The 23,089-nt window shown below is 37.9% G+C and overlaps 2 protein-coding genes across 9 annotated transcripts in view; one reads left to right on the forward strand and one right to left on the reverse strand.

The window, feature by feature from the left end:
• The window catches only part of RNF13 (ring finger protein 13), a 139,237-nt gene extending 126,262 nt beyond the window's left edge, over positions 1–12,975 (forward strand). For all 3 annotated transcript variants that reach the window (XM_090275754.1, XM_090275755.1, XM_090275757.1), the window contains 2 exons: positions 11,230–11,310; positions 11,595–12,975. In XM_090275754.1, coding sequence (XP_090131880.1) covers positions 11,230–11,310; positions 11,595–11,959 — 446 coding nt within the window. In that variant the 3' untranslated portion in view covers positions 11,960–12,975. The remainder of the gene's footprint in view (positions 1–11,229; positions 11,311–11,594) is intronic.
• Positions 213–22,043, reverse strand: PFN2 (profilin 2). Of its 6 annotated transcripts, none has more exons than XM_090275782.1 (3): positions 21,824–22,043; positions 19,538–19,685; positions 213–1,804 (listed from the first exon to the last, which is right to left on the reverse strand). In XM_090275782.1, the coding sequence occupies exons 1-3, from the start codon at positions 21,953–21,955 to the stop codon at positions 1,707–1,709; spliced, it is 378 nt and encodes a 125-aa protein (XP_090131908.1). In that variant the 5' UTR covers positions 21,956–22,043; the 3' UTR covers positions 213–1,706. The 6 variants fall into 6 exon arrangements, with proteins under 6 accessions (XP_090131908.1, XP_090131897.1, XP_090131907.1 ...); XM_090275771.1 differs by having other exon boundaries at positions 19,493–19,685; positions 21,824–22,041; XM_090275781.1 differs by lacking the exon at positions 213–1,804 and adding an exon at positions 16,094–17,435 and having other exon boundaries at positions 21,824–22,040.
• Positions 22,044–23,089: the final 1,046 nt, after the last annotated feature.

Raw genomic sequence — 23,089 nt, forward strand, 5'->3', positions numbered from 1 at the left:
TTTTTTGGAGTCAGAGTTTTCCTTCTCTGATGTGCCCTGACTGGAAGATCGAACCAGCGACACTTAGCTCGCAGGCCGACGCTCAATCCACTGAGCCAAACCAGCCAGGCTTTACCTAAACATTGAGAATGCGATAGTGAATCTCTATCAAGAAGGAAACATGTAGTATATGTTTTTGTGCATTCCTAATACATAAAATGAGAGAGGCCTCACATATTTAAATTATTTATTAGTTTACATCTTAAAGGTATTTTTTTTTGCACAATTATATTTAGTTTCTAAGAAACATTTATACTTAGCATGGCATTTAGTAGGAACTCTGGTATTTGCTCATTGTTCCAAATTATATTAAATCACAAACCATTTAAATTCAGTTACACTGATCCTAAAAGTATTAAACTAACCATTAGCTACCAGAATACTATACCTTTGCTAAAATGCCCTCTATTATATTCACTGACAGTAGTTTTTAATTTGCACAGGTGTTTTGACAGTATTAACTTTGTTCTCTCATTATTCCATTGTAAGCCAGATATTTAGAACCAATCATTAAATAGATTAATTTCCTCTTCAAAGTGGCAGACTAATATATTTTGGTAGTTGTTGTCTGAAAAAGTCATACTTTTGTCATCAGTATGGCAAGGGTAAAATCAAAATGGTTTCCACCTGAACATAGAACTAGAGACTATTTTAACTTTTTAAAAAGTTATTCCTTTGCCAAAACCTTACTTGATTACTTTTTTCTTAGTCAAGATACTTGGAGTACACAGTCTTAAAGAGTATGAAAAGCCTGTTACGCTCACCACTGTCTAAGGATATTGACAGTGTTGAAAATCAATGATCTTTATGCCTTTTCAATTTAAGGACTGAAGTAATCCAGTTTATCAAAAAGGAATCCCACCCACCTTTTCTTACTTGTGGGAAATTTTTTTTTTACCAAGAATTTGAATCCAGGCTGCAACATACAATTGCACAGGTTGTACATCGTACAGCTCTGGGAAGTCAGCATTCATTCTTCCTCATCAGAGATTTTTATATTTGTGATAATTATTTTTTGGCAGACAGCAATAAAGTGCCTTGAGGAAGTGTGGGTTTTTCCCCCCCAAATTTGCATAAAGGTACAATTGAGACAGTAGAATTTTTTATCTGAACGTAGAATAATAATGTAATGTTATAGCCATCTTAGAAAATAGTCATGTATACAATCACCCAAATCCAAAAATGTAAATACATTTAAAGGACAAATCAGTTTATTTAACAACAAACTATATAAAGAGGGCAGGACTCTTAGAGTTAGTCTTAGAAGTCATCATCCAAACATTACAAACATCAGGTCCAATATCTGGATCCTGGTTTGAGAAAATCAATTATAAAAAGACAGGTTTGAGACAATTGAGGAAATTTGAATATCTTTGGGTATTAGAAGAAATTAGTGTTCATTTTGTTAGGTGTGATAATAATTGTTATAGTTGTTTTTTAAAAGTCCTTATATATGTTAGATTTTTTTAATAGTCACTTTTGCTACATTAAGAATTGTAATAAATACCAGCCCAATCTAGACAATAAGCAGAAGTCATCTAGAAGAAATTCTGTTTTATGCCAAAGTAACGTAGGCGCAAATCCTCTTCCACTTTAAACCCCAAGTGTACCTGAGGCTGTTCAAGGTTTTTGTTTAAATTCCTTTATATGAAACAAAAGAAAAATAATTATTGGATTAGAACACACAAGTATTTAAGGATGTACATAAATTTGAGGTTGTTGAAGTTGGCTGTGGAAGAGTATTGTACACCGAATTTCTGGTGGTCTGAAAAGGAATAATGAGAAAGAACATGAAAACTTTAGTAGTTACTACAAGGAAATGCTTTTTAAGTACTTGAGGTCTAACAATATTTATCATTCTAAAATCCATTACACTTTGATTTTTCACTTCAGGATAATGAACCTTTGAATCTATTTGGTTCTCTATTCAGAAAGATCTTGAGTGCAATTAGTTTATTTGCATAATGCATTCAAGTTAGAACCAATAAAGGTTAATATAGAATGGCTGTTTAGAATATAGGGAAAAGTTAGTTTAAAAAAGAAAATTACCCAGCCCTAGCCAGGTAGCTCAGTTGGTTAGTGTGATCCCAGTACACCAAGGATGTGGGTTCAACTCAACCAATGAATGCATAAATAAGTGGAACAACAAATTGATGTTCCCCTCTCTCTCTAAATCAATTTAAAAAAATAAAAAATAAAAAAAATTACCCCAAATGGAATTTGGTCAATGCTAATATCAATGCTTAGGCTTAGGTTTTAAGTTTGTTATATGGATTTATTTATGATCTCCAAGGCAGTCATTTTTATCCTTATTCTCAATTAATGAAGTAATTACCACCTCCACCCCCCAAAATTGCCAACATAATGTTCTTTCAGTGGAGTCATTTGTTTGTTTATTGCGCACACATGCACTATCACTTGATCATCAGAATGTATAAGAAATGTCTGACCCTTAATTAAAGTTGTAGAATGTAGCTGCTATTCTGTAGCATCCTAGAATGAGAAACTATGGGAGATAGGGATGAAAAACAATCTTCATTCCTTTCCCATGTGTGACAGTCTGAAGACCAAAAGAGTGTTCACGTATATGAATTGGAAACATTTTAATTTCTAATAAGTGGCTGCTTAAGAGTATTTCTTAACCTTTTACCCTTTATACACTATAAATCAAAGAAGATTATTTAAATGCAAAATTCTGAGTGTATGTACTAGAAGATAATACTGTACATGCATGGAATTTGGGGTCTGACAGACCTGGGCTGGAAATCTGGATCACCCATTTATTGACTGTGACCTTGTGCAAGTTTCATAACTGTATATACATCCTTTCATGTGTAAATGTGGCTAACAATATCTGCTTCATAAGATGGATGGGATATGTAAATTAATATATGAAAAATGCTTATAACAGTACACAGCAACAGGTCAACAGATGGTAGCAATTATTATTACACACAAAAAACCCTTAAATAAAAATCATAAATAAAATATTAGTGTCATCAAAATTAAGTCATTAAACATTTCTTTTATGATGATATGAGATTTACAGAATCATAAAGCAGCTTAAAAATAAGTAACTTTATAAATATTACACTTGCAATTTCTTTCTAATAACCATAAGGTTAAGTTAGTTATATTTTTGTTTTAGAATGTTTTGGTTATAATGAGATTTTGCATTTAAAGCAACAGGGAGAGGTATATTTGTTATGCAGGTTCTAGTATACTGTAATGGTTTTGAAAAAGTATGCATAGATAATAGAAAATAAATCCCAATTTAATTGTTGCAATTTTCTTATAGTTGCAGATGCAACTATTAGATGATTGAAAACATGAAGGGAAGTATAGAACATTTCTGTGGGTACTCATCACTCCAGTAAGTTACAGCACCAAATCATGGAAATCTTAAAAGAATTCTTATAAGGCTTACAATGTAATGGAAATGTTAAGTGTTAGGGGAATCTGTTAATATTTTGGAAATATTTGTCAATAAGCCAAAAAGAAGTTGGCTTTTGGAACTCTTCCATAGGTATAGCCTGTAATCAAACCTATAGAAACCACCAACTTGAGGCCCTACCCCAAAGGTTGGTCAAAACTCCCATACACTTACTATACTTTGAGAACATGATTATCTGAAATATTCCCAATTATCTTACTGATCTTAACCTCTGCAGCTTTTAGAAATGTTTGTGCCGATTAATATTTAAATGATTTAAATACTGACTTAGCCATTTCTAGCACACACAAAATAATAATAGCCTTTTAGTTGTTTTCTTGGTTCTGAAACAGCCAACTTGCTTATAATTTTATTACTGACTATTCTCAAAATCGCTCTTCAATTGAAATTGTGGTTTCTTGTGTCAGTCAGTTAATGCATTTCTCCAAGTCTGTAACCATAAGGATTGGTTACCACATACCATGTTTCACAGCAGATGAAAAATCCTTATAGCAGCTGTCTCCCTACCCCATCCTTATATGAAGGAGACAGGTCCCTGAGATACAAATGATTTTTAAAAAATAGGTTTCATTTGAAATTTTAAGGTAGCAGGGATTTTTCTTTTATAGCTTAATCACTGAGATTTTATTTCAGAGACAAAAAAAAGTGCCATATAGCCTTTTATAGATTACATAAAAATGGAGCAATGCTTTAACATTTTTCATTTTTTTAGTTTTTTGTATTTTTTTCCATTACCATTTATCCCCCTTTATGCCCTCTTCTACTTCCAGCCACCCTCCACCCCCCACAATCACATTGTTGTCCATATCCATGAGTCCTTTTTCTTCTTAATATCATCACCTCCCAGTGTACCCATTCATACCCACTCCCCTGAACCTTTTATTCTAAAGAATTATGCTATCCAGTATTTTTCCATGAGAGACATAGATAGACTTGGTATACAGAAGGTCATGGAACAGACAATAGATCTGCTGATTGGCAAAAGACAAAGACCCATCCGAGTTTTGATATTGATGCATTTGACCCTACATTGGCTCCAGCCACAGGAACCCCTGTTGTAGGGGGGCTGACCTATCAAGAAGGCATGTATATTACTGAGGAAATACACAATACAGGGTTGCTGTCGGCACTGGATCTTGTTGAAGTCAGTCCACAGTTGGCCGCTTCAGAGGAAGAAGCGAAGGCTACAGCTGGCCTGGCAGTGGATGTGATTGCTTCAAGTTTTAGTCAGACGAGGGAGGGAGGGCACAATGTTTATGACCAACTGCCTACTCCCAGAAAATGAAGAATGTGTGGGAATTTAGAAAATACTGTACACTGACACACGTTTGTCACAGTGGGCATTCCAGAGTTGTGAGGTGTTTGAGGGGACAGATACTACATCGTCATTTGGGTCAATATTGCCTTAATAAGAACACTTGTGTATTCTCACAATTGTAGTTTCCTTTCCTTCTCCATTTTGGTGACCAGTAATTATAATGTAAATGTATTTGAGCTGTCAGCCTGCTCCCTATCTTATGAGTCTGTCTCCATTTTGCTTGTTAGTTCAGTTTGTTCATTAGGTTCCACATATGAGTGAAATCATATGTTATTTGTCTTTTTCTGACTGGCTTATTTTACTTCGCATAATGTTCTCCAGGTTTATCCTTGCTGTTACAAAGGGTAAAAATTTTATGGCCGAGTAGTATTCCATTGTGTAAATGTACCACAGTTGTTTCATCCACTCATTTACTGATGGACGCTTGGGCTGCTTTCAAATCTTGGCGATTGTAAATAACACTGCAACAAACGTAAGGGTGCTTATTCTTTCAAATTAATGTTGTTTTTGTTTCTTTGGGTAAATTCCCAAAAGTGGAATCACTGGGTCACAAGGCAATTCTGTTTAATTTTTTGAGTAGCTCCATACTAACTTTCCACAGTGGCTATTCCAATGTGTATTCCCACCAACGGTGCCCAGGAGTTCCCCTTTCTCCACATCCTCACTAGCACTTGTTGTTTGTTGAGTTATTGATGATGGCCATTCTGACCGGTGTGAAGTGATATCTCATTGTGGTTTTTATTTGCATTCCTCTGATGATTAGTGACATTGCTCATCTTTTCATATGTCGGCCATCTGTATGTCCTCTTTGGAGAAGTGCCTATTCAGGCCCTGTGTCCATCTTTTAATTGGATTGTTTATTTATTTTTTTTGGAGTTGAGTTTTATAAGTTCTTTTTGAATTTTGGATATTAACCCCTTATCAGATGTATTGGCAATTAGGTTCACCCATTCAGTGGGCTTTTTATTTTGTTGATGGCTTCCTCTGCTGTGCAAAAACTTTTTAATTTGTAGTCCCATTTGTTTATTTTTTTCTTTTGTTTCCCTTGCCTGAGAAGATATCAGAAAAAAATATTGCTATGAGCAATATCTGAGATTTTACTGCCTATGTTTTCTTCTAGGATTTTCATGGTTTAGAGTCTAACATTTACGTTTAAAATAATTCATTTTGAATTTATTCTTATGTGTGGCATAAGAAGGTGGTCTAATTTAACTTTTCTGCATGATTCTGTCCAATTTTCCCAGCACCACTTATTGAATAAATTATCTTTAGCCCATTGTATGTGTTTGCTTCCTCTGTCAAATATTGAGTATAAAGATGTGGTTTTATTTCTGGGCTCTCTATTTTGTTCCATTCATCCATGTGTCTCTTTTTAATGCCAGTACCATGCTGTTTTGATTACTATGGCCTTATAGTATAGTTTGATACTAATGGGATTCCTCAAACTTTGTTCTTCTTTCTCAAGATCACTGTTGCTATTTGAGGGTCTTTTGTGGTTCCATATAAATTTTGAAATATTTATTCTAGTTCTGTGAAACACGTCATTGGTATCTTGATATGAATTGCATTGAATCTATAAATTGCTTTGGGTAGTACAGACATTTTAATTATGTTTATTTTTCCTATCCATGAACATAATGTGTGCTTTCACTTACTCTATCTTCAATTTCTTTCTTCAGTGTCTTACAATTTTCTGAGTACAGATCTTTCACATTCATGATTAATGAATTTGGTTTGCTACTATTTTGTTGAGGATTTTAGCATCTGTCTTTATCAGGGATATTGGCCAGTTTTTTGTTTTGTTTTTTTATAGTGTCTTCATCTGGTTTTGGAATCCAGATAATGCTGGCCTTGTAAAATGAATTTGGGAGTCTCCCCTCCTCCTGAATTTTTTGAAATAGTTTGAGAAGGAGGCGTTAGTTCTTCTCAGAATGTTTGATAAAATTCACCTGTGAAGCCATCTGATCCAGTTTCACTAGGTGTAATCTGTGTATTCAGATTCTGTAATTCTTCCTGGTTTATTTTTGGAAGGTTATATATTTTAGGAATTTATCCATTCCATCCAGGTTGCCGAATTTGTTGCTGTATAGCTATTCGTAATATTTTCTTACAATCCTTTGTATTTCTTTGATGTCAGTTGTTATTTCTCCTTTATCGTTTCTGATTTTATGCTTTTGGATCCGTTCTCTTTTTTTCTTGATGAGTCTGGTTAAAGGTTTGTCAGTATTGTTCATTTTTTCAAAGAATCAGCTCTTGGATTCATTGATTTTAAAATATATATATACTCTATTTTATTTATTCTGCCCTGATCTTTATTATTGCCTTTCTTCTACTCACTTTGGGCTTTGTTGTTCTTTTTCAAATTCCTTTAAGTGTAAAGTTAGATTCTTTTTTTAAAAAAAATGTTTTATTGATTATACTGTTACAGTTGTCCCAATTTCCCTTCCCTCTGCTCCTCTCCACCCGGTGGCCCTCCTCCCTCCAGTTGTGTCCCCCCCCCTTTAGTCCATGTCCATTGGTTGTGCATATAGTTCTTCTCAACCTCTTCCTGTCTATCCCATTCCCTCCTACTATGCTTCTTAATTCCTATACCATTTCCCTCCCTCTCCCTCTAACCCCTCCCTGCTGACCTCCCCCCAGTATGTTCCCCATACCTATAGTCCTTTTATCACTCTCGCTGCCTATTTAATTTGCCTTTGATTCCCTAGCTTCTGTTGTTGGTTCTTGTGATGCAGTTTTCATTTTAATGTTCATAGTTTTGATCCCCCTTCTTCTACAACAGTCCCTTTAACATCTCATATAATAGTGGTTTGGATCTAATGAACTCTTTCAGTTTTATTTTGTCCTGGAAGCATTTTCTCTGCCCTTCTATTCTGAATGACAGTTTTGCTGGATAGAGTATTCGTGGCTGTAGTTTTTTGCTTTTCATTACTTTGAATATTTCTTGCCAGTCCCTTCTTGCCTGCAGGGTCTCCCTTGAGAAATCAGCTGATAGATAGCCTAATTGGGACCCCTTTGTACATGATACTTTTCTTCTCTCTTGCTGCTTTTAAGATTCTCTATCTTTAATTTTTGACAATTTGATTATAATGTGTCTTGGAGTGGTTCTCCCTGGGTCCAGTTTTTCTGAACTCTCTGTGCTACCTGGACCTGTAAGTCTTATTTCCTTCCCCATGTTCGGGAAGTTCTGCTTCATTATTTTTTCACAAAATTTTTCAATTTCTAGTTTTTCTTCTTCACTCTCTGGCAATCCTATAATCTGAATGTTTGATGATCCTCTGCTCACTTTCCTTACTTTTTGTTTCCTCTTTCTGCCCTGGTTGACTGTTTGTTCCTTCTTTGTGTTCTGGTTTGTTGATTTGATCTCTGGATTTTATTTCCTCACCACTTGTCTAGTATGTGTTTTTGTTCATTTCAGTATGAGTAGCTTTCTTTCCTTCCCTGTCCTGTTCCAAATCTTTTGTTAATTCTGTAAGCCACCTTATAACAATAGCTCTGAACTGAGCCTCTGAAAGGTTTCTTATTTGTTCGTCTGTCAGGTTCTTCATCTGCTGCCTGGTGAGGTGTGTCACTGGGATTTCAATTGTTGTCTCCTTCATTTTGACAGATTTGTGTTTTGCTTTGCTTCCTGGGCAGGCTGTGGGGGGCGGAGCCCGGTGTACTCGTCACTACCTGGCGACTGGCGGTGATCCCGACCTTTTTTGCTGTGCTGTGGTGCTTTGTGTGGGGGCGGGGGTCCAAGATGGATTCCTGCCGTTATTCTCCACTGGGAGACCAGGATCCGCCCTCCCGCCCTCTCCGCCTCATCGTCCGATGCAGTGGGGGGGCTGTCTTTCCCCGCGTTGGGGTCGTGAGCTGTCGGGGCTCGACTTAAGCTGGAATTGCTTCCCCTGACGTTTCTCGCAGTCCCGCCGCTATCCCCGCTGCTACCGCGGACAGCACCGCGTTTTCTCGCCCCTCCTACCCGTCCAGGCGAGCACCACTGGTTTATAACTTCATACGTTGGGCTTCCATGTAGTTTGATTTTCTGGAATTTCTGGTTATCTTTTGTTTTGAGGTAGTTGTATTCCTTTCTAGTTGTAGAGGGAGACCGAGCGTGTCTGTCTAAGCCTCAATCTTGGCCGGAAGTCCCTAAAGTTAGATTCTTTATTTGAGCTTTTTCTTGTTTCTTGAGATAGGCCTGTAATGCTCTGAATTTCCCTCTTAGAACTGCTTTCTCTGTGTTCCACAAATTTAGGGTTGTTGTGTTCTCATTTTCATTTGTTTCATTGATCTCATTGTTGACCCATTCATTGTTTAATAACATGTCATTTAACTTCCATGTATTCAGTTTTCTTCTAGTGATTGATTTCTAGTTTTATAGCATTATGGTCAGAGAAGATGCTTGTTATGATTTCAATCTTCTGAAATTTATTGAAACTTGTTTGGAGTTCTTACATGTGGTTTAGCCTGGAAAACATTCCATGTGCACCTGAAAAGAATGTATATTCTGCTGCTTTGGGGTGAAATGCTCTGAAGATATCAATGAAATTCATCTGACCTTGTGTGTCATTTAAGGCTGCCATTTTCTTGCTGCTTTTCTGTCTGGAAGATCTATCCATTGAATCTCCTGTTATGACTGTATTTCTGTCAGTCTCTCCCTTTATGACCACCAAGATTTGCTTTACATATTTAGGTCCTCCTATGTTGGGTGCATAACTGTTTACTAGGGTTATAGTCTCTTGTTAGATTGTTCCCTTTATCATTATATAGGCTCCTCTTTGTCTCTTCCTATATAGCCTTGGTTTTAAAGTCTATTTTGTCAGATATAGTATTGCTACCCAAGTTATTTTTCTTTTCCATTTGCATAAAATATCTTTTTCCGTCCTTTTTACTTTTAGTCTGTGCATATTTCATTCTGAGGTAGGTCTCTTGGATATGGTATATATATGGGTCTTGTTTTGTTAGCCATTCAGCTACCCTATATCTTTTGATTTGAGCATTTAAGCTATTTACATTTAAAGTGATTATTGATAGATAATAGTTATTGCTGTTTTATTTTTTTAAATTTTGCTCTTTTTTCTCTTCTTAAAGCAAGCCTTTTAATATTTGTTGCAATACTGGTTTGGCGGTAACAAACTCCTGTAGTTTTTTGTTGCTGTTTGTTTTTTTTTTGTCTTGGAAACCCTTTATTTCTCCTTCAATTTTAAATGATAGCCTTGCTGGGTTAAATAGCCTTTGCTATAGGTCCTTGCTTTTCATCACCTTTGTAGGTAATTAGCTGCTTTTCTCTTGTAGATTTTAAGATTCTCTTCTTGTCTTTAAGCTTTGCCATTTTAATTATGATGTGTCTTCGTGTGGGCCTCTTTGGGTCCATGTTGTTTGGGACTCTTTGTGTGCTTCCTGGACTTACGTGTCTTTTTCCTTCACCAGGTCAGGAAAATTCTCAAGTCATTATTTCTTCAAATAGGTCCTCGATCCCTTGCTCCCTCTCTTCTTGTGGTGTCTCCATGATGCTATCCAGAGATGGGCTTTACTTCTAACATGCCTCCCCAGGTTGTTACCATGTGTGTGAGATGGTCACTAAATTTAATTGTTCTCTGAAATTTTTGTAATGAGTTGAAAGCAGTTACCGTGGTCAATGCCACTACATAAAAAGCCACAACTGGCTCAACTTAAGACCATGTGTCATATAAGACCGCCAGTTCCTTAAAAAACGTGTAACTACCCTAAAATTCCAGAAAGAACTATGAATTAATAAACATTCATGACTTAAAAGTGGTAAGCTCAACAATAAGAAATTTTAAAGGTCAGTGATATTAATATAAACACCATTTAGCGAACACCTATGTGCCTAGCCCTTTGCTTATATTATCTCATTTCATCCTCATAACGCTGCAAGGTAGATAAGACTTTTCCCAGACAAAAGAACTGGATGTCAAAGGCTAAGTAACTTGCTAGATACAATAGAACTGGCATTGGAACAGAGATTTGAAGCTCAGTGTGTCTCATTCCAAGTGTGTTTTTATTCACCAGTATATTCTTTAAAAATTGAGTATGTTCTAACATATTTCCACTTTTACTTAGAGACTTTAAGATACCTAAATATGAAGTTTTGTGACTGGCATAAAATATTTCATAAGTTATATAAAACACTACTGGAATTTTTTTTTTATAAAAATATTTTGCAAAGGTAATCAAGGTAAACAAATTTGACATCTTTTATTTTAGGTAAGAGTTTAATTATTTAAATTAAAACTTCAGTTTTCATAAGTTAAAGTAGGTCCCTGATCTAACAGAAAACAAAAGGTATCACTTAAAGATAGATAAAACAAAAGGCATTTAAAATAACTGACTGAGGAAGACCTAACTTGAATAGTTTGAAAAGAATACTTCTCTACATCTTCTAATAAATTTTATTTACTATTTCCTGTCTTAGGAGATGAATATGATGTATGTGCCATTTGTCTGGATGAATATGAAGATGGAGATAAGCTCAGAATACTTCCCTGTTCCCATGGTATGAATAAATCACATATTGCTTTGACTTGACATAATAAATTTATATTTAGGTTTAATGTTAGAAGGGGAGACATTACTTATTAGCACTCCATAAGCCAGGTCCTATATTAATTAGCAATCTCATTCATTATAGGATGGAGGTGTTTATAAAAATTCACACACTTTTCTTCTTTTGTCCCTACTTGATGGATATAGATCAGAATAACATTCATAAACATGGTAAAATTTTTTAAATGTTTGCAACCAGAATACTACCTAAAGCTGTATATTTTGCTTCAACAGCTTATCACTGCAAGTGTGTAGACCCTTGGCTAACTAAAACCAAAAAAACCTGTCCAGTCTGCAAGCAAAAAGTTGTTTCTTCTCAAGGTGATTCAGACTCTGACACAGACAGTAGTCAAGAAGAAAATGAGGTGTCAGAACATACCCCTCTACTTCGACCTTTGGCTTCTGTCAGCACCCAGTCATTCGGGGCTTTGTCCGAATCCCGCTCACATCAAAACCTGACAGAATCTTCAGACTATGAGGAAGATGACAATGAAGATACTGACAGTAGTGATGCAGAAAACGAGATTAATGAACATAGTGTTGTGGTTCAGCTGCAGTCTAATGATGAACGGGATTACAACATAGCAAATACTGTTTGACCCAGTCAGAGGGTGACTGGGTTATTTCCCTTTAAAATGTTTATTTAGGTATATAATTTGATCTTTTGCTCCCTTAACAGATTTCTGTAGAAATAACTTATTTTTTAGTATTCTACAATTTAATCTTACTGAACCCATTTTTTTCTTGATCTAGTATTTATCTGGATTATACTTCCAAGTATTAACAGGCTGGTGCTGTAACTCAAGCATCAAATCAACTCTTCTTTTGGAATGAAATATAGCCAAAACATTAAAAAAATTTTTCAGTATAGCTTGCAATTAAGACCTCTATCACAGTATGCAAATTGTGTTTTATACACAATATCAATGCTGTGGCTGCCTAGCATGAGCTAAGCCAACTCCCATTTCCAAGAAGTTTCCTAGAGTTGTTGAGTTGAAATATTTATTCTGGTATTATTCCAAATTGCCATTATTAGGGAGAGGCAACAAGGTAATTTAGCACTTTTCCTCCTATTGGCAGCACAAACTCAAAGCCATCTTTTTCCCTCTATTCCCAAGTAGTCTTATCCTGAAAGGAACAGTCTGTGCTGGTGCAGATTTCAAGTTTTAAGGTTTCTAATACTGTAGTATTATGTATGAAATTGATTCATCAACTAAAATAATATGTCACTGGACTTAATTTACTGAATTTCAGTATCCTTAAGGGTTTTGTGTTATGATCAAAGCAAAAAGGAAATGCTGTACAAAAATACCAAACTTCAACTGTTAACACACAGGTCACATACCTCTTAATAAAAAACATCTTATGCTAACTAGCTCTGCTAAACTATGTACAGAGGAGATTGTCCAAATATTGGATATGAAAATAATTGCTTGTGTTTAACAGAACTAATGATGTATTTAAACAATGTATTATGAAAAGCTAAATTATATTATACATCGTTGTAACTATGTAGAAAATATAGACTTATGTATAATCAGAATGCTAAGAATTTTTATATGGCCTTGTATGAAGGGAGTTTGAATGTTAATAAACATGTTTTCTACTTTAAGAACTTTAATTGTTGTTCTGTAGTATTACCCACATTAGCCTTATTTTTATATGCAGTGCTATAAAGATATAATGATGGAGGTAATTTAGATCAGATAAAACACATATCACCTTAGAATTTTATACAAGGTAACTGCTCAGTTAGGTATTCCCCCAAAAGTTAAAACCACAGCCAAAATCATTCCAGCAATAGGGTACATTTTGGTATCCTGTTGTAGTTATAGTACATCCTTAGGGTAGACTGCTACATACCCTTGAAAGGATAATGTATGTATCTGCACTGACATGAGAAATTGTTAGTGAACAAAAGCCTATCAGAAAATACACTAGGGAGATGAGCCTTTGTTGTAAAAAGAAAAAATAATAACATTTTAAAAGAAATGTAACAACACTGTTAGGGGGATTTCATTTTCTGAATTGCTGTTCAGAAAAATTCTTATAATCAACCAAAAAAAGTCATTTCTGCTTATGAACATAAAAGCTCAATATCTACTGTCTGATGCCACCTCACTTTCACCTTTTAAAAATAAAACACAGGCATGGGAAACAGTACATTAGTTTACAATGATAGCAGAGCTTTGGAATTTGGTCATTTATATAATTTTATTTAACCTAAGGTAGAATGTGAGGACAAAACATTGAACTCAGTGCCTGGCACATAAAAACACAATATGTAATAGCTTTTATAGTTTTTAAATAATAAAAACATCGTACCTAAAATTTTTTGTTTTTTATACAAAGAAAAGTTAAGTCACTGTAACATATATTAGTTTCCCTAATTCTTAATCCACAGTTTGAATGACCAACGGACCTGGTTCCTTTAAGTTAGGGGTTTTTCTGAGGTAAAAACTACTTTTTAAAAAAACTCCAAACTCTTTTTAGTTATAAAATTTATGAAGTGTCTTACTTAAAAGCAGTGACTAGAATTGTGCTAGTTCTGATATTCACTTGGAATCTTTTATAATATCTTCATGGTATAACTATACAATTTAAAAATAGGACATTAAATAAAATTGAAATCCAATTTCAGTACCTTCATAATTAAAAAATTTTCTGATTATAAAAGGACAGTCTCCTGGAAACTTACCCAAGACATAAATTTATCTTGATATTTTACGTTCAGAAATACATTTGTATTATATGCTGTATGTAACATGTTTATATCCTCATTATTTAACATTCATTGGTAAGCCTTTTCTCATGTCATTTGTCAATGACTATTTTATCCTCTGGACAATCATTTATCCAACTCATAACCGTGAATGTTAAATTTTGTAGTTTTCCAAGTTTATTATAAGGAATGCCATGTGATGGATATTCTGCTACATATCTTTTCACAAGTGTTTTTCTAATGAAATTGTGGGTAGGGGACCAATGACTAGTTTCATTATTTACTTTTTTCCCCTCATTATTTACTATTTTAATCATACAGATGCCCGCTACCATCTTCTACTCATGTACTCACACCCCTAACACACACACCCTCACCTACTTACAGGTTCATTCATTTCAGGTTTCACAATTCTGGTTTCTAATTAGTTACACTAACAATTCTTTACAACTAAAATGTGAATGTATATTATCATAAAATCTCATCACAACCCATCACCAAATTTTCATTTGGCCAACCTTTTTTTCCTAACAGGAATTTTAATGGGTCAGGAAGTAGAGGTTTTCATTCTTGTTTTACAATTTCTAAGGTATGCCCACCCAACTACCAAAGTAGCCTCAAATCCCTATCTTCCAAACTTGTATACCCCTGTATGTACAAATTCAGTACTGCCTAACACTGTCAAAGAAAAATCTTAGTTATGCAGTAATTTAAGTAAGGAAAAGAGATTCTCATTCCCTAATCCACTGTTTCTAAAAGAGTAGCACACAGGCTGCTTAGTGATTCAGACTGACCTGCCAATTGTTTCTAAAGGATCTTTCCAGGCTTATGGGCTTATGAAATCTCCACCTCCAGAGCCCAGAATCTGCATTATAACCAACTCCCCAGTTTCACTTAGACCCACCAACTTTTGCACCCCTGCTGTGAGCTTCTTCTGCTTGAGAGTTCATGGTAATGATTTATCTAAATAGTATTAACTCTTTGAGTGCCAACATCACTGTGAGCGACACTGACAAATTTTCCCGAAAGTGCCAGTGTTGGTCCCAGCGACTTTTTTCGATGGCTATAATGTAAATAACAATGGAATAAATATTTTATGTTTTGTTCTCTTTTTTTGTACCTCAGGATATATATTGATATTTTTTCTCACGTTGATCCAAATTTCGAATTATGCATGGCACTCAAAAAGTTAAACTAACATATTTACTAAACTTCAATATATCTCAGGGACCTTCTGACCTCTGGGATTAACTTCACTTAGCTATCATTAATATGTCACTCCAAAGGCAGGAACTTCAAAAGAACATTCCAGTTATCTTATATGCTACGTAGGAATGTTTTCTTATGTGAGAGCCCTAAGTGGCTGACTTCAGCCTGCCAACACAGCCTCCAAACCTAAGGAAGTCATATGACAGTTCAACCCAGAAGAATCCACAATGCAGAAACCCTTGTTGGTACTGGGCCCCTTACTGCCCACTAGGTTTCACATTAGAGACCAACAACAAAAGAAAAGAAGTACTTGTTAATTCGTTCTGGAACTCGTGTCAAGTGCTGAAACTCATGAGTACCAAACAATGACATGAAGCATGTCTCTTGTGGGACAATGTTATGACTCATACAAATTCTAGCAACTGCGACGAGTCCCAAAACATTTTTCTCGTCAAAATGCGGCGAGTACTGGGTTTGATGAGTTCTGAAACTGACAAGTACCAAGGTACGACTGTATTTTAATTTCTAGTGGATACATTAATTTTCCTTTTATAAGCCTGTAGATGAGCCTGAGATGACTAAATGCCATTTTAGTAGCTCAAAGACCATTAAGAAGAAATTCCCAGGCACTCATTTTATTTATAATAAATAGTACAGGAACTAGAGTAGGCCATCAGCAGAATTTTTAAAGAAGATTTTATGCCTGCAGCAGAGTTTGGCCGATTCTGTACATTCCTATTGTGTCAAAAATGAACTGCAACAGTAAACCAACAATTTATATAAATAACAGGAGTCTAGAATATTTGGTTGGAATAAATTTATTTCATCTGTCTGTAAACAAGGTGTTTAATAGTTATGGCATTTTTTTAAATGCATATTAAATCAGATGAGTTAGACTGTATCCCAGATGTAACAAAGTGCAGGGAAAGAAAAGGACAAATCAGCAACAAGATTTGTTTTTAAATCCACAAGGCCCAAACAATAGAAGCAAATACTAGAATGTCCCTAAAGTAGTGCCATTCAAAAGAAACCTTTAATAGGTCAGTTAAAATCCATCTCACAATAGCAACAGTTCATTTTAACAACAGTATGGCACAGAATACATATGAAAAAAATTCATCACAAGACAGCCAAGTCCACAATAATGCAACTTTATATAAAAACTTAAGCTGCAAATAAAAATTGGTCCTATGAAGAACAAACTGGACACACTCCAGATGGTTATGTTGGGATACCTAATGTCCATAATGGCAGCCTTTTACATTTTTACTAAAGAGTAGAGCTGGTGTGCAAAGAAAAAGATAGGAACAAAAATCTATTGCAATGATGGAATGTCCCCGGGGATTCAATCAGTATGGTTACTGTGAGGTCATGGGAGGAAGTGCCTTTTACTCTTGTTTTGCAGTTGCACTCTTCAGATGTCCTGTAGACACTATGAAAAAAGGTTTGTCTACTCACGTGCAACAATACTAAAAGCAAACTACTGCAGCTCTCAATAGCTAATCAACAAAAGGGATTATTAATTGGTTAAATAAACCAGGCACTGCATAAAATAAGGTGGAAGCAAACGAAATACCTTATGTGCAAAAGGAGGAGGTGAAAAAGAGAGGAGTGAAGGAAAGAAGCATGCACTTTTTCCTTCCAACCATGCGCTACAAAAGGAAGACTAAATGAGCTAAGTAAATGCTCAAAGTACTAAAAAGACGTTGATCAAATTAGAGATTGTACACCGGCACCTTGCTTATATTAACTTATTTTAGTAATCAATATCCCATTAATTGCTAAAAGAAAGTGATGCCCAACTTGGCATGCCCCCTCCCCCCAAATTTCAAGGTATCATGCAAATCATTATTGTGCTGCAATTATGTTGCCAGATAAGGGTTGATTACATACAGTGGTTAACATACAAATGATCCACTGGGCAAATAGGAATTATGACATTAGAAAATAGGTGAAGAAAAATTAGCTACCATATAGTTTGGCAGCACTGTGACTATAATTGGGGTGGTGATGAAGACAGTTGCTAGGCAGATGGGGAGAGGCTGCTTACACATCAGACCGCCTCAGGTATAAAGCGAGTTCATATGCTTTCTTGTTAAGTGTGCCTCCGTGGACACCTTCCTTTCCCATGACTATAACCAATGCTGGAGTACACAAGGAAACAAAACAAAAGTGAACAGAATTATTTAATGGGGGAAGGGCAAAAAGAAAGATACCTTTCCCCACCAACAGAGGGATACAAAGGAGACACAGGTTCATACCCCATCACCCTGCATTGCTAATAAAATTTCCAGAATTAAGACTCAAGCTTACAGCTAGGAAAGTTTAAGAGCAATTTTCCCCTAATACTTAACAGTTTGCCTAGCAGCTAGAACCCAGAGTCTCTCAAGTATTTTGCCATTGAGTATGCCTTCTTATTCAATCCGCCTCCATGGACCCCTTCTTTTCCCATTACAAAGACCAAGACTGAAAGAGAAAGAAGAAAAGTGTTTCAAAAGAAGTGTTAATCAAGAAAGTCACATAAGTTTTAGCAGACAGAACCCCGATTAATAAGTTAACATTAAGTTAGTTTTCCATGAACTGTCAAACACTGAAGTAAACTAGGTCTCCAAATAGGAAAATTTTCAAACTAGTTGTATGTTAAAAACTAATTATTAATTACATCTGGAAAGTCCAATCGATGCAGCTGCAGTGCTCTATAAAAATTTCTTTACACTTGCTATGGGGGAAAAAAGTGTGATCTTTTATCTTCCATTCTAGGGCAAAAATTTCTGGTTAGCATGACAAATATATATTAGACTGGCCCCAAAAATATAAACTTAAAAAACTTAGGTGATTACTTTTAAAAATTCTCCCAATTTAACGACCTTGATTAAGTACAAACTGTGAGGCTAAATGTATCTATTACTTCCAGAGGAAAACCAAATTTCCAAATAGCATTTTCAGTGCTATTCAGGAAAGGCTAAAAGTACTGACATCCTTACTGTTCTAGCTTTGTTTTTAATTGAGTCTAAAATCCTGAAACAGATTTACTATTTCCAACAGGTTCTTCTTCTATGATGCAGTTTAAAGATCTATCCCCAAAATATATGTATGTCAGATTTTACATTCACGGCCACTAGATGTCAGCAGTGCTAAATGGTATGGAAATCTCATTCTGGTTTTATGTCATATTGTTGATGCTTGTTAACATTGATCTGAGCTCAGCTAATATTTGAAGAGATTTGTCTATTATTTCCATCACCTAATTTTCCTATAAAGAAATATTCATATGCATCAACTCACATTAAAATTAAAAGTAACCTTTAGGACAATCCCAGTGAGTTAGCAGGATCATTGAAATAAATTACAGCTCAGAGGAGCTCTTCACATGGTAAATTTGGTGTTATATGTGCCAAGTCTGCCGTATGAGACTACACAAACCCTCTTTATTTACAAAGGTTAATACATTTAAATATACTTTAAATTAATCAGATGTCATAATAAACCTCAATTTTGAAAGTTCTGAAAAAGTAATGAGACATACCCAGTGCAGTAAGATTTTCTACAATGTGGACAACAGTCAGAAAATACCAGAATTTCTGGATCAACTGTATAAACGAAATATAATTTCTTAATTTTCAAATCTAAATCTCAAATACACTTAGATTATGAAAATATTTTGTTAAGGGAAAACTTACTCCAAAGCCCTTATTCTAATTATTTCTCTCTTCCCCAGCAATGTTCCTAACAAAGAAGTGAGTCAAAGTTAATTTTCCCATTTTTATGCTGAGCAATGAAAGATTAAAATGTAAGCAAGAAATAAAAGGAAGAGATCCAAAGGTCAAAGACATAAAGGGACTAAAATAACCAAACAATTTGAGTGATTTAACAATCTGGATACACCATAAGATTGTCACTAGACATGTCAAGCAGTTTAAAAGACAAATTTAGATTTTCAGTTTACTAAAGCTGAAACTGGAGAGTTTTAGATATGAATATTCTATTTTAGAATAAAGCCAAGATCTCAGAGGCTAGGCTGTATATGCAGCTGATGTACAGTTAGGTAGTAGTTTTAAAAGTGCTTCCCTTCAGTGCTGGGCAGTTCACAAAAACCACCTTAATAGCCATTACAGACTAACACTTTTATTCAAAATGTTAAAGAAACTGCTTAAGTTGTAATGTGGCATGCAACTTTTAACCAAAAGAGTGCCCTGCTTACCTCTACCAGCTCTGCCCACTGCAACGTTGTATGTTGGCTCCCCACCTTGACTCTTTGTCCGGATGTCCATTGTGCAGTCACCGTCGACGTATAGACTATCTCTGATCACTGAACACTTCTTTGCTCCAAGAGTCAAACCGTTGGTAAAGAAACCTTCCCGGTCTTTTCCTACAATCATATCTATTTCAACTGGCTGCCATCGCCCCCCAAAAAAACAGAAAAAGAAAAAAAAAAACAAAACGTCAAGTTATAGTTAATTCCTTCAGGTCTCAATATAACAGGAAAGACTGTGTGCCAAATTTTTACTACCAATGTAAGATATTTACATTTCACTAGTGTAAAATCAAATTCTAGTCTTTTCTAAAGAATTACTTAATCCTATGTGATTACATGTTTTATACTAGATTTCACAGTTCCCACTGTAGTCTGCTAACTAAAAACCAAGTCTATGAAAAATACCTTTAAACAGTTGGTAGTTGACACTAGATAAACTACAAACTTAAAGAGTTATTTATAAACTGTATCAAGTCACGTGGGACCTGAAGTGCTTCTGTAGTGGTAAAGATTCACCTATAAACTTACAGCAATAACTAGTTTTCATATTCAGTTACATTACAGTCAGTTGTGTTGCATCAAATTTAAAATTGTTTTAAAGTCTCCATGCTTAGTAGGTCTGTTCACGTCTACTCTGCTTCAAATAGCTTGGCATCTCACCACAGTATGAACTTCAAACCCTAGGCCTCAGTGCTTTCCCAAATTCGTATTTCCCTCCTATTTTTCTATCCACTACTCCTTTTCCTCTCCAACTTCCCTTCCCCTCCCACCTCAGTAATCAGTTCTCATTTGGGCAAATGCAAAGAGGATTCTGTCGGTAGCACTGCAGTAGGCAATGGTAAAAGAACAGGGAGAAGGGAGGGGAGTTTGGAAAGAAACTGAGGTAGCCACCAGAACCGGAAAGGAGAAAATGTGCATTCCAACATTCCATGAATAAGAAGGAAGGCGTCGCCCCCATCAGAACTGCAGAGTCATAGCAGGCCCCAGCCATTTCCAAGCACACTCCTGCAATCTTCCCTGCCAGACAGCGGGAACTCACACAAAAAAAACAAGAGGACTGAGGAAAAAAAGTTGATCACCAGATGTCAATTCTCTGTAAGAATTGGAGTCCCCTGCGTTTATGGGAGACATTAAAGTACTAGCATCAAGGACTGAGTTCTACACAGTCAGATCTCAAACCATGTAAGTAGTAATTAGTAGCATCGGTAATGGGGCATGAATTTTGGCATTTGATACGAAGTGAGTGTGAGGCTAAGAAATTAAGGGAATGGTCCTATATATGACACAATCGTCACAATTTTACAAAGAGCCTTGTGCAGAAAGAGACAAAACACTAAAGCAGCACTGGAGGCTTAGTGACAATTATTCGCCACACATGTGGCAAGTCAAAACCATTAAGTCACAAAATCAGGTACTGTGAAGCATAAATCTGCATAAGTTCCTTACTACCATCACGAAAGGAGGAGGGACTTGGAGAAGTGAAGTGTCCCTTTGGTGTTCGCAGATTACTGAAAACCCCATAAAAGCATCCCCTTTTTTAGAGGTATGTTGCGTAATTGGGGATAACGGTATATCGATGAGTCTCCATAGTAGGAGGAGAGAAATCAATGGCAGTTCGCCATCTTGGAGAATTAAAAAAAAAAAAAAAAAATCCTATGTAGCCAGAGCTGAAGTAGAGATTCACGAATCCACCTACGTTGTCGGCGCACATTTCTTGGAAGCCCCAGAGGCCTGGACACCGGCAAACCTACGCAAAGTCGCTGCGAAGATCCCGGGGGCAGGGCAGCCGCCGCCTCCCACAGCCCGCGGGGCGCGAGGCGCACTGTCTGTCCGCGGAGTGAGGGGCAGCCCGGCTGCCGGAGGACCCCCGCCTGGCCCGGAGCGCTGTGGGCCGGCACCTCAGGCCCTCGTTCCCACCCCGGCACATGCAAAGCAAACCTCAGGGTTTCCAGGGTACCTAAGGGAGACGCACGAGGGGAAGAAGGGAGCCCCCCGCCCGCCCCAGCTGCTGCATGCCCCCTCCCCAGCATCCCCGGAATAGCTCTGGGAACGCAGGGAGCCGGGCCGCCGCCCCCGCCTGTCAGCGCAGCCCCGGGCGAGGGGGCGTCCCCGGGCCTCGGCCTCCCCGCCAGCCAGGCAGCCGTATCCTCGGCGCCGGCAGCCTCGCACACCTGCCGGCGCGGCCCTCTGTGCCCCGGGCCCGCGCTGCGGCGCCCTACGGCCGGCCAGCACCGCTCAAGTCCGGGGACGGGAACCCGCGCCGCCCCCGGTCCTCACCGTAATGCTCTGGAATACGCCCCCGGCCGTGGCTGCCCAGACGTATTTGGCGTCGCAGTAGCCGACAATGGCGGCCTCCTGGCAGCAGCCATCGCACATCAGGTTATCCACGTAGCTCTGCCAACCGGCCATCTTCGAGCCCTTCGCACTGCAGCGGGGACGGCAACGAGCAGCAAGCGCAGCGGCGGCGGCAGTAGCGGGCGGCGGCGCGGGGGGAGGCGGGGCGGGGGCGGGGAGGAGGCGGCTCTGCGCAGGCACCGACCGCCCCCCTCCCCGAGGAGCGGCGGTGGGAGGACGCGGAGACGGCGGTGAGGGACAAGCCGCGGAGCGCGCCGATCCGGCTTCTCGCCCGCAGCTCCGAGGCTACTAACCAGCACCGGGATCCTGAGAAATAGCTGTGCCGGCAGCGGCGGTAGCAGTGGCTGCTTCTAACCACGGCGCCCCCAGTTCTCTGCGGCCACGGAGGGATTTGCGCGCGTGCGTGCGATCCTTCCGCGGCTCCTCGACTCGGAGGGTCCCGAAAAAGAAGAGGGAGACTGAGGCGGGGGACGCGGAGGGATACCGCTCAGGGGCAATCACTGCCGCCACGTGCCGAGAGCGAAATCCCGGCGCGACGCATCACTGGGGGATGTCCAGCCTCGGACCCGGGGCGCGGAGAAAGGGCGTTTCCCCAGTCGCATTAGGCACCCAAGTGACGGCAGCGACTGGGACGCCTCGGAGTCCCCGCGGCCATGCAGTGATCTGCCTCTTCTGAGTGCGGTGGTTTGAAATGCGGAATCTTGAGCTTAGGTGTCGGATTGCAGAGTTGTCTTGGTGACGGGATGCGGAGCGTTTACTCCTGTACGTGGTGGGGCCTCCTATTCTCATCTCAGGCGTTCCCAGTGGGACCCTCTTCTCTGGATCCCTCTGCTCCAGCGCCACAAAGGCAGCCGAGCGGGCGTGCTCCTGTAACCTGCAATCAGAGCAGGTGTCGGTGCCTTGTACGAACGTTCATGAATTCTGCGGATCTTTCATTGTTGCCTCATTTGGGTATCAGGGACCCTACAATCTGGCTTCTTTGAATGGAAGAACCCTTCATTCCTAATGTTGGTAATCATGTGTGGCTAAACTGCTTGTAAATTCTGAACAAATAGCGACCATGTAAACTACTTTTTATTAACTGGGAAAGTTATTGGTGGGTCGAAGAAATCGCTGAAAATACAAAGAAGGGTAAAATAATTTCGGGACCCAAATCTGAAAATGGATTTAAAAAAAATGTACAAGCTA

The sequence above is a fragment of the Furipterus horrens genome, unplaced genomic scaffold (assembly GCF_987537825.1).
Source record: "Furipterus horrens unplaced genomic scaffold, mFurHor1.1.pri manual_scaffold_1, whole genome shotgun sequence".
NCBI classification, from domain to species: domain Eukaryota; kingdom Metazoa; phylum Chordata; class Mammalia; order Chiroptera; family Furipteridae; genus Furipterus; species Furipterus horrens.